General features: G+C 41.0%; 1 protein-coding gene across 6 annotated transcripts in view; it reads right to left on the reverse strand.

Annotated features, from left to right (window-relative positions):
- The window catches only part of LOC308631672 (serine/threonine-protein kinase MRCK alpha-like), a 99,229-nt gene that overhangs the window by 65,679 nt on the left and 17,069 nt on the right, over window positions 1-16,481 (reverse strand). For 2 of the 6 annotated variants that reach the window (XM_081263039.1, XM_081263045.1), the window contains exon 2: window positions 10,392-10,447. The exons of the other annotated variants lie outside the window; for them this stretch is intronic. In XM_081263039.1, the coding sequence (XP_081119165.1) occupies window positions 10,392-10,447 (56 nt within the window). The remainder of the gene's footprint in view (window positions 1-10,391; window positions 10,448-16,481) is intronic. 6 annotated transcript variants of the gene reach the window in all.

A 16,481-nucleotide genomic window follows, 5' to 3' on the forward strand; every position in this document is an offset into this window, starting at 1 on the left:
CGATGATCCAAATGATGACATACTTCTCACTGAAAATCAGAGAGATTAGAAGTCACTGGAATGTTTCATAAATGCCAGAAGAAATGGACTGTCAACATAGAAATCAGTGATCAGTTAACATATCTTTCAGAAAGGAAGTCAAAATTATCATATTCTTAGGTGAAAGAAAACTCAAATTCTGTCATCAGCATACCTGATATTTTAAAAGAAATGCTGACAAAAACATTTCAGACGGAAGTGAAATGACATGCAAAGAAAAGTGAGAATGTCAGGAATGAAGGAAGAGCAAAAGAAATAGTAACTGTCTAGGTGAGGATAATAGACATGTTCTCTCCTGAAGTTCCTTAAAATAATGTGACAATTGAGATTTTTAAAAAATAGCTGGCCTACCTTAAAAGATATTACTCATGTGATTCAAACTCTTTGAATAAAGCTCAAGACACAGGAGTAAAACAAGATCACTCAGAAAGCAGAAGTCGTTACAGAACACCCACTATTAACATCCAGGTTATTGTCTATTTCTTTATAGTTTAAAACTGAAGTCAGGTATGAACACGCCCAACACCAGATCACTTTTTCTTGCACCAGAATATAAGCTATTAAATAAAAACTCCAGTATTCTCTTTTAAAATAGCTGGGCATTGTTCTTTAGGGATCTAAATATATGTATGTGCAATACCTGGGATATCTACATTAGTACCCAACAAGAGCAGAGTTCACATTCCTTTCAAATAGACATAGGATATTCACCAGGAGGGATCATGTCCTCAGTCACAGAACAAGCCCCAACAAACTGAAGGGAATGAAATCACCCGGAGCACGCTCTGTGGTCTTCCATGAACTACTTTGCTCCAGCCCTCCCTGTCCCCAGCCCAGCCCCTACTTGTCTTCCTTTCTCGTAGGTTTCACTCAATTCTCTCTCTCCATAGCAGTCCTTTTCCATTCTTCTCTTTCCTTCTGCCCATTTGCTCATTGATCAAAAATATTATTTAGACAGATGATAGTGCGTGTTGGTGAGGATGTAGAGAAATGAGAAATGAGAACGCTGATACAATGCTGGGGGAAGGAACATGATGCAGTGCTGTGGGGGAAAGCCAGGTGGTTCCTCTAGGAGTTGAGCACAGAGCGAACCTGTGACCCAGCAATTCCACCTAGTCCGAAAGAATTGAAATGGAATGTCTATGTGAGAATGTTCACAACAGCATTCTTCATAATAGCCCAAAAGTAGAAACAACCCAAATGTCCAAATCATGAGGAGTCCAACAAAATCGAGTCATACAAAGTACGGATTTATGCTACAACATGGACAGGTTCCAAAACATTATGCTAAGGGAAAGAAGCCAGTCACCAAAGGACCACATACTACATAATTCCATTTACATGAAATGTCAGAATAGACAAATAGATGAGAAAGAAATTCAATGAGTGTCCTCCCAGGACTAGGGTGCCAATGTCAGGGGAGGGAGGTGATGGCTAAGAAACATGGTGATTTTGGGGGGAAATTTCTCTAAAATTTATGGTGGTGATGGATGAACAACTCTGTGAATACACTGAAAGCATACCTGTTAAATGAGTGAATCATATGGTCTGTGAATTACATCTCAATAAAGTTGTTTAAAAAATATTGCGTGAGCATTCTTCCAGACAATGAGATACAGCAGTGAACGGAATTAGCAAGTTGCTACATTCCACTGGGGCCTGGGTTGGGGGGTAAACAATGAACAATATACATAAGCCACCACTAGAATGGCCCAAAATAGCAATGGTTTAAGCAAGAGAGAGGGTTACTCTCTCTCCAGGAAAGAAACACACTAATGGGCAACTGAGACCCAGCCTATTCTGTAGAGCCAACCTCCAGCATCTGTAGGGTTCTGATTCTAGGATCCCTTGAAGGCATCCAAATCCCAGGATGTTCAAGTGCCTTAAATAAAATGGTGTCGAATTTGCCCATCACCTATGTACATCCTCTCATATACTTTAAACAATCTGTAGATTACTCATAATATCTAATATGATGCAAATGTTATGTAAATAGGTATTATACTGTATTGCTTAGGGAACAATGACAAGAAAAAAGTCTGTACATGTTCAGTATGGATGCAATTTGTTAAAAATATTTTGATTCACAGTTGAATCCATGAGTATCCAGCCCACAGATATGGAGGGAAACGATATTTTTGTTGTACCAACTTAACTTCCACCGTCAGGTTGCCTTCCTGGTTCCAGGTAGCTATATCACCTGGGGAACATGAACATAGTTTATTCGGGTTCTCCAATGAGTCCATGACTCCAGTGGTTCCATTTTACAAACGAGAAAGTGAAGGACACAGTTCAAAGTCACTCAGAATCCCAGCTCCCAATTAGCTACTCCATCCATGTGTCCTCCTTGTTCACCATATGTGTCTTGGTCCAGTTCAGCATGTGTAGATGAGTGTCAACTTGATTCACAGTGGGCTGTGGGTTAAAGGTGCAGAAAGGTACATAGCAGAATGTCTGGAAGCTATGTCATAGCTTTTCTCAGAAGTGGCTTTGGACCTCCATGTGTGCCAGATTTGCTGTGTTCCCAAGAGAATTCTGATTACTGAGTAGGAAGCACCAGGCATCTGTCTATCCACATAGACGATAATTGCACTGGCAAAATCTTTCTGATTAATTATCTTGGATATCTAGAGTTTATTGAAAGCTTGCAACATCTAGGGGAAGGCTTGAATGGTATGACAAATTATTGACTAATTTCATCTCCTAGCATAGTAGTGGCCACCCATCTCCCACTCCCAGCCTCTGGCAGGCAGCTGTGCACACGTCCCTAGAGAAACCTATACACAGTTTAGGGGAACCAGCATAGGATAAAAAGCCTCTATCCTATAACTATGAAGGATGTAGTAGCAGCTCTGATTGCTGATGGCTGCTTCTAATCACAAAGATGCAGACAAACAGGTGGGCGACATTTGTTTTTGTGCCCTCCCCCATTTTTGCAAGCCCCTCACCTGTGACAGAATTTACTTCCTTGAGATTTAAAAGGACAGCACTTTTTTCCTTCCTGAATTGTTTTCTCTTTCCTCTTATAGAAGCCAGACATTTTAAAAAGTAGAACATTCAGAACAACTTCACATAAGGGGCAAAGTAGAAAGTGATCACACAGGATCAGAGGGAGGCATAGACTCAGAAAAAACCTAAAAAGACCTCAGCTTTACACCTCAGGTCGATCCTTAGCACAGAGACAGCTGATGACAATCACAGTAACCAAAAGAAGGAAACAAAACAGAAGAAGCAAAGCCTCAGGGCAGAGGAGAATCTGAATTCCATAGATATCACACTATTAGAAACAACACCACCACCACCTACAACAAAATCACATGACATACAAGGAACAGGAAAATATGGTTCATTCAAAGGAAAACTTTCCCTGAGAAAGACCAGATAGAAGATCTTCTACACAAGACTTTAAAATAACTGTCATAGAGATGTTCAAAGGACTAAAGGAAGACATGGAGGAAATGAAGAAAATTATATATGAACAAACTAAAAACATCAATTAAAAAACTTATGAGAAACTCTAGCTGTGCAAAGAACAATAACTGACCAAAAAAAAATTCACTGGAGTAATTCAAAACAGATTTGAGCAGGTAGAAGGAAAATTGAAGACAGGACGATTAAAATTATTAGGTCGAAAGAACAGAAATAAAAAATATTGAAGAAAAGTGAACAGAGCCTATGGGACCTGTGGCACAGCATTAAGTAGATCGTCATACACAGTGTGAGTCCGGGAAAGAGCAAAAATAAAAATGGAGAGAGAATGTATTTGAAGAAATAACGAGAACTTCCCAAGTTTAATGAAAGATATGATTATACATGTCCAAGAAGATCAGTAAACTCCAAGTAGGATAAATTCAGAGATATCTACCCCAAAACAAATTATAATCAATCTGTTGAAAATAAAGGAGAAAGAAAATCTTGAAAGCAGCAAAAGAGAAACAAATTGTTACATACAATGGATTCTCAGTAATTAGATTTCTAATCAGAAAATATTCTCAAAATACTAATTTTACAAAAAAAACTATCAATTAAGAATCCTATATCCATAAAAAAATGGTCTTTCAAAAATAAGAAAGCAATTAAGACATTTCCAGGTAAACAAAAACTGAGGGAATTTATTACTATTTGATCTTCCCCTCAAGAATTACTTAGGGGAGGGCTGGGTTGTGGCTCAGCGGCAAAGCGCTCGCCTAGCACACGCGAGGCCCTGGGTTGGATCCTCAGCACCACATAAAAATAAGTAAATCAAATAAAGGTATTGTGTCCAAGTACAACTAAAAAAATAAATATTTTTTAAAAAGAATTACTTAGGGGAGCTCTGTAGTATAAAATAAAGGATAATAGACAGTAGTTCCGAAACATGAAAAAAAATCTCAGTAAAAGTAAATACTTCATAATTATAGACACTAGTATTATTTTAGCAATAGTTATAACTCCAGATTGTTCTCTATATGATTTAAAAGACTAACACTTTAATTTGACTACAAGTATTATTGTAACGTGGATTTATAACTTTACATTTTGTTTTCTACACTTTTTAAAACAATTATTAGTTCCTGTTTTTGGACACAGAGTAAACATGTGATTTGGAGATACTGATAACTGAAAAGGATACAGACAGAATTATAAAGGAGCAGAGTATATGTTATTAAAATTAAATTAGTATAAATTCAAATTAATGGGTTATAAATTTAGGGTGTTAAATGTCATCCTCAGGGTAACCACATGCATGAAAAAAAAGTTAAAGTGTGGAAGCATCTGAAGAGTCCTCAACATGTAAACAGATACGTAAAATGTAGTTTATCCATAATTCAGAGTCTAATTCAGGTCCTGACTGAGGATGACAGAGCCTCTGATCTTGGTCACCATTGCCAGGCCTGCCTTCACTAACCTCTGGAAATACTCTTAAATGTGCTTTCATGTCTCTGTTCTTTTGTGTGAACCCCACAGTTGCTCTTTGCAGAGAGTAGAGTCTTACATCCCCATTTCAAGAATCAGGAAAACAAAAAGCTAAACATGACAAAATGTGCTGGAAAATGTGCAGTGCCCATCAGCACAGCTGGTTGATGGTACCTTGAGTAGCATCTTCAAGCCTTTAGCTAGAGCAAGCATTAATGGAAACTGAGGCAAATCTTTATTAAGAAGAGGACAGATGGGGGAAGGCACATACAGGTCAAGCATCAAGCCGGAGCTGCAGAACAGCATGGAAGCCCTGTTTATGAGCGGGTATGATGTTCCAGCAAACATTTTACAAGGACATTCTTGCCAAGGTCCACAAAGATCCCAGGTAATCGGAAGCATTAGTTCTCATTGCTTCTAAGGGACAGAGGTCAATTAACTCACCAGATTTGCTCAGCTAGAATCAGGATCTGAACCTACACAGGAAACTCAGGAACGCTCATTTAATCTCTACACTCCACTGCCCTGAGCTGGCACACAGGGATAGGTCCATCTTTCTGCATCAGGACCACAGTTTCATCCCAGGTAACGTGGCAAGGTAAAGAGAGGGCTAGATCCCTGAAGCTCTGAAATCTTGTCTGTGCAGTGATGTAGACAAGAGGAGGTAAGGTAGCTGAGTGCCGTGGTGCATGCCTGTAATCCCAGTGGCTCGGGAGGCTGAGGCAGAAGGATCATGAGTTCAAACCAGCCTCAGCATCGGTGAGGCACTAAAGCAACCCAGTGAGACCCTGTATCTAAATAAAATACACACACACACACACAGGACTAGTGATGTGTTTCAGTGGTTGAGTGCCCTTGAGTTCAATCCCCAGTACCCCCCACTCCTCCAAAAAGAGGAAGTAAGGTGAAGAAATGTGGTGCCCAGAGGCTTCCCAACCCAGAATGAAAATGATCAGTACACGTGTCCAGTCGGGCCTCCAGAACAGAAGACTGTCCAGAGGTGGATTGCCGCAGTCTGGCTGCAGCAAAATAACCCGGGGGTGATGTAGTCTGTTCAGGCTGCTTTACAAAACTACCAGAGACTGGGAAGCTTATAAATAACAGAAATTTATTTCTCACAGTTTTGGAGACCGGGAAGTCCAAGATCAATGACTAATGAGAGCCCTCTTCCTGATTCATAAACTGCTGTCTTTTTGTTGTACCCCTACGTGGTGGAAGGGGCTGTTGACCTCTCTAGAGCACATTTTATAAACATACAAGTCTGTAAGTCTCCACCCTCCTGACCTCCTGTCTCCAAGAGCCCCTCCTTCAAATCCCGTGATGTTAGGGATTAGGATTCAGTTTATGGATTGAGGAGGGTCACGTTCTATCCATAGTATACATGAAGGGTCACATTAGTGTGGTAGGCTTAATTAACAATTTTAGCTGTCCATGGGATAACAGTAAGGGCATGGTTTTTATCTTTTCTTAATCCCTTAATTTAAAAAATATTTTAAAAGACGTTTATAAGCAAACACACAATATACATAAATATCTACATCCATAACATGGCATTTACACCTACCCTATAGTTTATTCTATGTCTTTTCCTAGTATGTTTAATATATATTTTTGGTTATACATGTATCCTCAAAAAGCATACTGTTATCTGTATGAGTGTTTTATTTACATACATAGCCTGTGCTTTAAGACCTTATTCTGATTCTTACCTCTGTCATCTAGTTCTTTGCTTTAAAGTTATATCCATGTTGACAAGTCACATGCTTGTGCATTCAGATGCATGTGTGCACATGCGAGTGTGTGTTGCTTTTAGCAACTATGCTGTATTCTGTGGTATGTTTAATCCGGGATTCCTAAGAGGGAGCCCTGGGATGCAAGGACATATGAGGAGGTAGGTAGAGGTAGCTCATCTGGGAGATGAACCCTAGAAACTAGTAGTGCAAGGAGGAATGGGGCAGGGAGCAAAGGGAGCCAGAAGAGGGCGTGTGATCTAGTTAGTTCCTTCAGTGTCTCTTCTGGTGCCTCCAGCGCCAGATAAAGCCCTGGCAGAGAACTGCAGGTGATGGCACAGAAATGGTACATACTGGGTGCTTAAGAAGTAAGGGGCACTAACTGCTTCTGCTATAGCATCTACCATGATAGCCAAGAATCCTCGTGTGTGTCCCCTCAGGACTCCAAGTGAGAGGTTTTCCAGGAACAGGCCCAGGAGAAGAACAGCCCTTTAGGATCTGAGGGGAAGGCGTGTTGCAGGAAGACTGCTGTACTGCAGAGCAGCCCTGTGAGGGCTCCCCACCACAGTGCCTGTCTCACTCTCCCCGCTACCACCAGAGCTGGACAGTGTCCACTTCTCACCCAGACGATCAGTGCAAGGTATTATCTCACGTTCATATCTAGTAACTATTCAGGTATTTACAGGAGAAAGAAAAAAAAACAGATCCTGCCTTCATACAATGCACACCAAAAAAATTGCAAACATATCATGAAAAGCAAAAATTTAAAAATTATAAAAACATTTTAATAAAACAGATTTTTTATTTTAATTAATTAATTTTAATTAGGTGTATGTGACAGCAGAATGCATTTTGACTCATGGTACATAACTGCATTATTGCGCAAAACTTTTCATTTCTCTGGTTGTACACAATGTCGCGTCACACCACGTGTACCTAGGGTGATGATGTCCATCTCATTCCACCATCTTTCCTAATCCCATGCCCTCTCCCCCACCCCCCCCCTTTTCCCATCAAAGCACTTCCATTTTTCCCATGCTCCGCCATTACGGATCAGCATCCACTTATCAGAGAAAACATTCGGCCTTTGGTTTGGGGGATTGGCTTTTTCGCTTAGCATGATATTCTCCAATTCCATCCATTTACCTGCAAATGCCATAATTTTATTCTCTTTTAATGCGGAGTAATATTCCACTGTGTATATACACCACAGTTTCTTTATCCATTCATCTGTTGAAGGGCATCTAGGTTGGTTCCACAGGTTAGCTATTGTGAATTGAGTTGCTATAAACATTGATGTGTCTACATTACTATAGTAGGCTGATTTTAAGTCCTTTGGGTATAGATCAGGGAGTGGAATAGCTAGGTTAAATGATGGTTCATTCTAAGTTTTCTAAGGAATCTCCATACTGCTGTCCAGATTGGTTGTACCACTTTGCAGTCCCAACAGCACTGTATAAGTGTGCCTTTTCTCCCACATCCTCACCAACACTTATTGTTGTTTGTATTCTTGATAACTGCCATTATGACTAGAGTGAGATGAAATTTTAGGATAGTTTTGATTTGCATTTCTCTAATTACTAGAGACATTGGACATTTAGAAAACCTATTTTTTTAAATGTAACTTTGAAGAAAGACTTTTTTAAATGCATGGCACAAATTCTAAAGGCCAAAACCAAGGAAGACATGAAGATCTAACTACTTAAAAATTTTTATTTCTTAGGAAAAGACTCCAAAATGAAGTTTTTTTTTAAAGTTATGCAGTGCAGGAGAAAATGTATGTGCATATATAAAAAGAGATAAATATACAAGTTATGTAAAATTAAATAAGAAAAAGAATAACTCATTAGCAAAAGAGGCAAAAGCTTTTGACAATGTACCAAAGAAGTTTTATGGAAGGGCATTAACTAGAAACATGCTCTATTTCATGAGCAATTGGGGGAAAGTTAGCAAATCCACTGGGATGTTTCATTCCTCCGGTGTCAGGTGGACAAGGTGCTCAGCGTGTGGGACACAGGCTCGTGCAGTTGCTGGGGGTGGAAGTGCAAATCCGTCTGATCTTGGCAAAGGCACGTGGCTCTCCAGTTGCAGACCAAAGCCATGTCCACTGAAGACCCAGACACAGCAAGTCTGATCTGGGTTCACATCTCTCCTTGAGAGGTTTGAAGAGTTGAAGCTCAAAATCCCTTCACTAATCTACTTCTAGTCTTTTGGACGCTTCTCCCTGCCCCCACAGACCAGGACCTCAGCTTCTTCAGGGCGGCAAGATGTTTGGAGTGGCATTAGGCACTAGTTCTCAAATGTGAAGTTCGGAACACCCCCACACCATGGCCACCACTGCCACAGGTGCACTGAAGCCCAGACGCTGCCCCCCTCACCCTGGCCTCACAGTTTCTGGTCAGTGTGAGATGAGGCTCGAGAATCAGGTGATGCTGACTTAGTGTCTTGTCGGGCCTGTGTGCATGCTATTTCCTCTGTGGGACACTCCTTCTTCTGCTCCTGAATAGCACCTGCCGGGGCGAAGGTCTCACATGCACCTGTGATTCAGGAATCAGGTCTGTCTTCCCCATAGGATAGTTCCAGGATTGGATCTGGTTTCCTTACCCTTTTATCTTCTTCGAGGTCATCACATATTTTGAATGAATGAATGAAGCACTATGTAAAGATAACATGTAAAAGCATAAGGGAATGTATTCATGAATGTCAGTGTTTTGAAAAAGATCCCGAAGTCCGAACACCAAATTCTAAGTGTGATTTAAGTGTCTGATGGAAAGAGGAGGAAATGGATATAGGTATTTAGGTTTATAAAAAAGAAGAAGAAAGATAAAAAGAAGGAGGAGGAGGAGGAGGAGAACTCTATTTTCTTCTATATCCTTAATTATTCCTTGAGTCTTTGGCAAAAATGATGCATACAATAAACACATACATTGCATTCAACAGAAACAGAACTCCATCAGGATGACATGAACAGCATTCAGACCTCACCATGTTTGTGGCTGGTTTTTCTTATTATGGGGTGAGGAAATATGTTAGCATGTCAGCACATTTGTAATTGCCTGATTATTTCCGCAGGATTTTTAGAAGAGGGCTGGAGATATAGCTCAGTTAGTACAGTGCTTGCCTCACATGCATAAGGCCATGAGTTTCAATCCCCAGCACCACAAAAAAGAAAAAAAGAGAAGCATTTCTAGAAGGTTTTAGGACTCATGTGTCTGTATGAATGGTTTGGATTGGGGAAACCACTCACTCTCCATAGAAACTCAGTTCCAGGATTTAAATCCCTCTTTAATCACAGAAATGAAAAGGGAACACAATATCAGGAGGTAAACTCATAAACGCTGTTATGCAAACGTCTGTTAAGAAATCTAGCTCAGAGAATCCAGCAAAGGAGAAAAATATGCTGTTGAACTTGTCCTGCTCCTTGTGGATCCCAAATGTTTTCATTCCAGAAAACCTGCACTTAGTGCTAATCAAGATATTTGAGAAGATAAGTGACACTCCGACTTGCTTGGCTCCTTCACTTTTTCCCACCCAAACTTAACGTCATCTGTATTGTGGACTGACATTACCGTATACCTGAACATTAACATATTTGGAAAGGAGAAACAGTGGTAATCAACTACTTCCAATCTGTGAAGTCACTCTGAGAGTTTGAGATTCCAGACATGAAGTATGATAGCATTTCATGTTAAAAATCTAACTGAAGCCAGGTGTGACGGTACATACCTGTAATCCCAGCTACTCGGGAGTGAAGCAGGGGGGATTCCAAGTTTCAGGCCAGCCTGGGAAATTTAGAAAAAAAAAAAACATATCCCAAAATAAAATAACAAAAGGACTGGGGATGTAGTTCGGTGGTAGAGCATTTGCCCAGCATACAAGTGAATCTGGGTTTAATCCCTAGCACCCCCTCCCCACCCCCACCAACACACACACACATGCACACACACAAAAAAAGAAAGAAAGAAAGAAAGAAAAAGAAAAGTAGATTCAATTCATTTCAACCAATCCTGAGTCTCAGCCCCGGAGACCAAGGCTGCTGGGACAGCCACAGAGGTGAGTTAGTGGCAGGGTATCTTAACAAACACCCTGACAATCCCCCTTCCTGTACTGATCAGAAAGTTAAGGTCAAAAAGGTACAATGACTCACCTGGGGCACCTGAGGAAATAAGCGCCATGCAATAAACCTGGCCTGTCCCCAAAGGGTTCAGCCATGGAACACGCTTGTTCACTGTGTCAAGGTGAACTGTGCCAAAGTGCGGAACTCCCTCCTTTAAAGCTTGCCACTACTGTGGGAGGAAATGGAACTCATAAGCATGTCCCAGATGCCTTTTGTGTTACCCTGGTGGCTGCTGTTGAGGCTAGTCACCAATGCTTGCTTCACCCCGGGTGACCCAGATAAAGCCCTGGGTAGCATGCCTGGTCCTGTCACAGTGGGGGATCTGGTTGGGTCCTCAGGAGGGAGTCACTCCCTGAACCAGTTCTGGACTCACCCTCTGCCATCCTGGCAAAGGCTCCAGCCCTTCTGTCCCCAATCAGCCTGGAACTGTTCTAACAATGAAAGCGACTCTAAACTATGCTATCTCTTGCTGGGTACTTCCTAGTGTTAACCCATTTTTATTTTCATGGTTACCCATTCCCTTTGTACAGAGGAGAAAAAAAAAGCAGAGGGATTTTTTTTAATGTGCAGAGAACTTTTAAAAAAAAGGAGGGGATACTTTTTAAAAATTTTTTTCAGTTGTTGATGGACCTTTATTTTATTCATTTATTTCTATGTGGTGCTGGGAATCAAACCCAGTGCTTCAAAGATGTGAGTCAGTCGCTGTGCCACTGAGCCACAACACAACCCCTGCAGAGAGCTTCAAGGCTGAGACTTAGCAACAGATCATCTGGCTGGATCCATCTGCACTTCCTTGGTCATCTCTCTTCTGACCTTCTTCTTTCATTGAGTTCCCCCAGTAAGAGAACCTCACTAAAATTGCTTTGTCCTCCACACTCCCATCACAACTGGAACCCACACTGGATTCAGAGCCCTGAAAGTATACAGGAGGATGCACACAGGGTACATGATGCCATTTATATAAAGGACTTGATCATGCTCAATTCTCAATAACCACACAGAGTCTTGGAACTAACCCCCCACACACATAGCCAAGCACAACTATGCACACACACAGTGGTTATATGCAGGTGTGTGCAGATCTGTGAATATATGTGTAATGTATAAATTCCATTCTAATGTCATACCTGGTATGGAGGCCTCTATGGTGCATGAGTGTAAGTCATTCTGAAATGGAAATGCTTGGAGGCATTTGAAAAGCTACTTCCTGCATTTGAAACACAGGTCATTCTTCTCCACCAGTGGAGCAGGGAGAGGGGACAGGTGAGCATCTGAATTTACGACCACTGATTCCAACACTAAGCACAAATCTGGTAGTGTCAGAAGTTCATCTTTAAGATAATATTTCCTTTTATCTGGCCCTGGGATCTGGTCATTTTAAAGTCAGTGTTCTGTCTGGTATGGCCACGAGTATGCTGAAAATGAAAGTGGACATGTCCTTCTGAAAACAACACATTTCCTTTTAAAATATCCTGTAAGCAGTTTCTCTGTTACGTGACTTTTCAGACCTCATGTGACTCTTCACTATCTTTTGCTTCCCTAGGAAATTCACTGTGTTGGAAATTATACTTTGATTAATTTTGCTTCCTTTGGAAAAAAATAAAGCAGTGTCAAACTTCAGAAGTGGGTAAAATTCTATTCTTTCCAGGACTGGAGTGAAGTTCTCCAGGAACCAGGGTAGACCTGTGCTGATTCCACAGACATGGCGGCTGGGTCAGTCCCGTAACTCTAACCCTGCTGCAGTAGCCACCATGCTGAGCGAGAGCTGTTCATCAGGAAGGACAGCAAAGCCTGCTCTTCAGAGAGTCATCCTGCTCCTGGAGTCATCAATCTGAGTCACTCCACGGTCACTCAGGGGCCCCTACCTACGTGGTGCAGCGAGCCTCCAAGGGAGGTTAGGCACTGAGACTATTTTCTATATTCCAAATATTTATCTGATTTGGCCCTTTGGAGATGTTCTTTTTCGGTGTGCAATAGTAGTATGAAAGTATGCTGATTTTAAAAACACTGATTTTTTCATTAAAAACCAAAATAGTCATTGGAAAGATGCCAGAACTCCTGGTGCTGGCTGCCTCTGTCCCAGGACCCCATAGATCACAGCTGCCCCAGCCCATGCCTTTCTTATCTGCAGAGAAAACTCTTGTGTGTGACAGGGTTTGTAAAGATAGCTAGTGGGGACAGCATTCTGGTTGTTGAGTCTAGTTTATCCTTGCTTCTCTGTCCCCCACAGTATAACAGTGGGATCCCAGGAAGTATGTCCAAATCCTGCAATAAAAAGCACAATGCTACTGAAAATAACACAATGTGAATTGCATCATTCTCTGGTACACCCCATGAATACCAAAATATCTGCAAATGCTCAAGACCCTTACATAAAACAGTGTAATATTTGCTTATAATAAACATGCATTCTCCTGTATAATTTAAATCATCTCTAGATTACTTATAATATGTGACACAGTTTAAATCCGAAGTAAATAGTTGTTATAGTTTGTTGTTGTATTATGTGGGGAACAATGACAAAAAAAATGTTTCTACATTATTTTCTGAGCTATACTTGGCTCAATTCAAAAATGTGGAACCTAAGTGCACACAGGGCCAACCGTATACATGTGTGAAACACAGAGACGCTTTACAGTTTTCTTTTATAATATAGGTGCTTCTTTGTCGCTAACTGGTTGGGTGCCTTCGCCTAAGTTGTTTTACCCCCTCTGTCTCAGGCCCTGGTTTGTTTCCTGACATATGATTGAACTTGACCTAGGTGGCTTCCCAATGTTCTCCCTGCCCTGCAGTCTCGGGAGCTGTGCCTACTGTGCATGGACTACGTTTGCCTGTCAGCTGAGGTGTCCCAGGGGCCAAACAGAAGAGCAGTACAAATGTTACAGGTGCCCGTCACCACAGCTCAAATTCACGCAACCCTCATTTCACCAGTAGGTATTGATACCCCATTGCATGGATGAGGAAACAGAGGTTTGAAGAAGTTACCTAATTTTCCAGAAGTCGTGGAGCTAGTACAGTGATGGATTCTGGGTTCAGGGCTTTTCGTGGCTGTGCATTGAGATCCTGCTGCAGTGCTAGACACAAAATAATAACTCCAGCAAGCACTTCAACAGGGGCCTGCCAATGTCTTCAGCACTCTACGTGCACTAACTTGCCCTGTCCTTACTACAATCTTATCTCCATTTGGCAATAGAAGAAACTGGGTACAGAAGGATTAAGCAGCTTGCCCAGAGTCGCAACGATAGTGTGCGTTCAGCAGTCATGTGCAGGAGCAAGATATAACTTACAGCAACACTTCCAAATCTTTCTAATAAAGTATGGAATGATTATTTTCCACGTCTATTTGCAGAATAATGGCCCAGAAGTTTGCCCTTTACCAAAGAGATAGCTTTGAAGACCTCCCTAATTACTGTTTTAATTCCCCAAGAATCAAAATCACAGGGTCACTTACCCCTGAGCACTATCAGTTGGGTACATTAATAAAACACATTAGTTTCATAAGCAACCAACTTAGTCCAACTTTATGGAGGAAGCTCTCCTAATTGTGTTCATTGGGACTTTTTTTTCTTCCTTGTATGTGACATAGTTATCCAAGAACTGAAAATGAACAAAATTCTGTGTCATTGTAAACTACTGATTTGTACTATGCTAAAATGAAATGTATATGTTTCATGGAGTCTAAAATGAACTTCCTTTAAGCAAAACATAATTTTTTTAAAATTTCTTACATACATGACAATAGTGGAATGCATTGCATTCATAATTATCCATTCACAGCACAATTTTTTATAACTCTGTATATAAAGTATGTTCACACAAATTATACCATTATATATGAGCTGCTCCCTTTTTTTTAAAGAGAGAGAGAGAGAGAGAATTTTTTAATATTTATTTTTTAGTTTTTGGCAGACACAACATCTTTGTTTGTATGTGGTGCTGAGAATTGAACCCGGGCCACACTCATGCCAGGCGAGCGCGCTACCGCTTGAGCCACATCCCCAGCCCCCAGCTACCCCTTTTTTGCATTACAATTCTTAATACACCTTTACACCACAATTTATAATATCTCTGTTTGTTTATAAGGTATGTTGACATCAAATTCACATCTTCATACATGTATTTTGTATAATGATGACCCTCTCTTTCCACCACCCATGCTATTCCCCTTCCCGCTTCCTTTCCCTCCCACCCCTATTCCCTATCTAGAGGTAATCTTCTGAACAGACACTTCTCAGAAGAGGTTATACAATCAATCAACAAATATATGAAAAAAAAATGCTTATCATCTCTAACAATCAGAGAAATGCAAATCAAAACTACTCTAAGATACCACCTCACTCCAGTCAGAATGGCAGCCACTATGAAGTCAAACAACAATAAGTGTTGGCGAGGATGTGGGGAAAAGGCACACTCATACATTGCTGGTGGGACTGCAAATTGGTGCAGCCAATTTGGAAAGCAGTATGGAGATTCCTTGGAAAACTGGGAATGGAACCACCATTTGACCCAGCTATTCCTCTCCTCATCCTATACCCAAAGGACCTAAAATCAGCATACTACAGGGACACAGCCACATCAATGTTTGTAGCAGCACAATTCACAATAGCTAAACTGTGGAGCCAACCTAGATGTCCTTCAGTGGATGAATGGATTAAAAAATGTGGCATTTATACATAATGGAATATTATTCAGCACTAAAAAAGAATAAAATCATGGCATTTGCAGGGAAATGGATGGCATTAGAGAAGATTATGCTAAGTGAAGTTAGCCAATCCCCCCAAAAAAAACAAATGCCAAATTTTTTCTCTGATATAAGGGTGGATGACTCAAAATGTGGTAGGGAGAGAGAGCATGGGGGGAAATGTAATTTATTGTTTGAACAATTTAAAATAAACATTTTGAACTTTTTTAAATTTAAGATGCAAAATAACTTTTAAAAATGACTTCTGTGTTCACACAACACCATTATAGAGAGATATGGGTGAAATTGAGGAAGCGAAGCACAATCCATGTATTCTATAATTATTTGTTATCTACCAGATACTTGAGAATATAATGACAAAAATTTTGCCACAATTCCAAAATTCTGGCGCATGGAGAAGGCTACAATAGACATTGACATACTTAGGCTTCATTATGGAACCAAAAAGTGCACAGTCCTAAAACAACCTGCAGCTCAGGAGGCAGAGCTCCCTGGGAAAATGGCATTTGATCTGAGGTCTGAAGGTAGGAACTGCGGCTGGGAGAAGACAGCACCCAGCTGTGGAGAACAGCATATGAAGGGAGGACTGGAAAGGCTGGTGGTGCAGGAGTCCAGAGCAAAGTGATAACTAAGAACTGGGCCTTATCTAGTGGTACAGCAGGTCAGGTGGCACGTTCAGTTCCCTCCCTCCTTCCTCCTTTATTCTAGCAGTGTGCAGAGATTCCTGGGTCTCAGTGAAGGTTGGTCCAGTCCCCAGACCCAGAGAAGAAGGTTAAGATGGGTTGATTATTCCATTCCCCATTTTTAGTGACCCGTCAAGTTGTGGGCGTGTGACCCAGTTCTGACCAACAGAATGGAAATGGAGCATGGTGGATATTTCCTGGGAAAAATTAGGTTGACAGACAGACCCTCAGAGCCTTGGAAAGAGAGATTCCTTTGCTCTGCCTCTCTCTTCCTGGCTGTAATGTGATTATATGACACAGCGGCCATTTGGAAT

Source organism: Spermophilus citellus (genome assembly GCF_964194105.1).
Source record: "Spermophilus citellus genome assembly, chromosome: 12".
In the NCBI taxonomy this organism is placed as follows: Eukaryota; Metazoa; Chordata; class Mammalia; order Rodentia; family Sciuridae; genus Spermophilus; species Spermophilus citellus.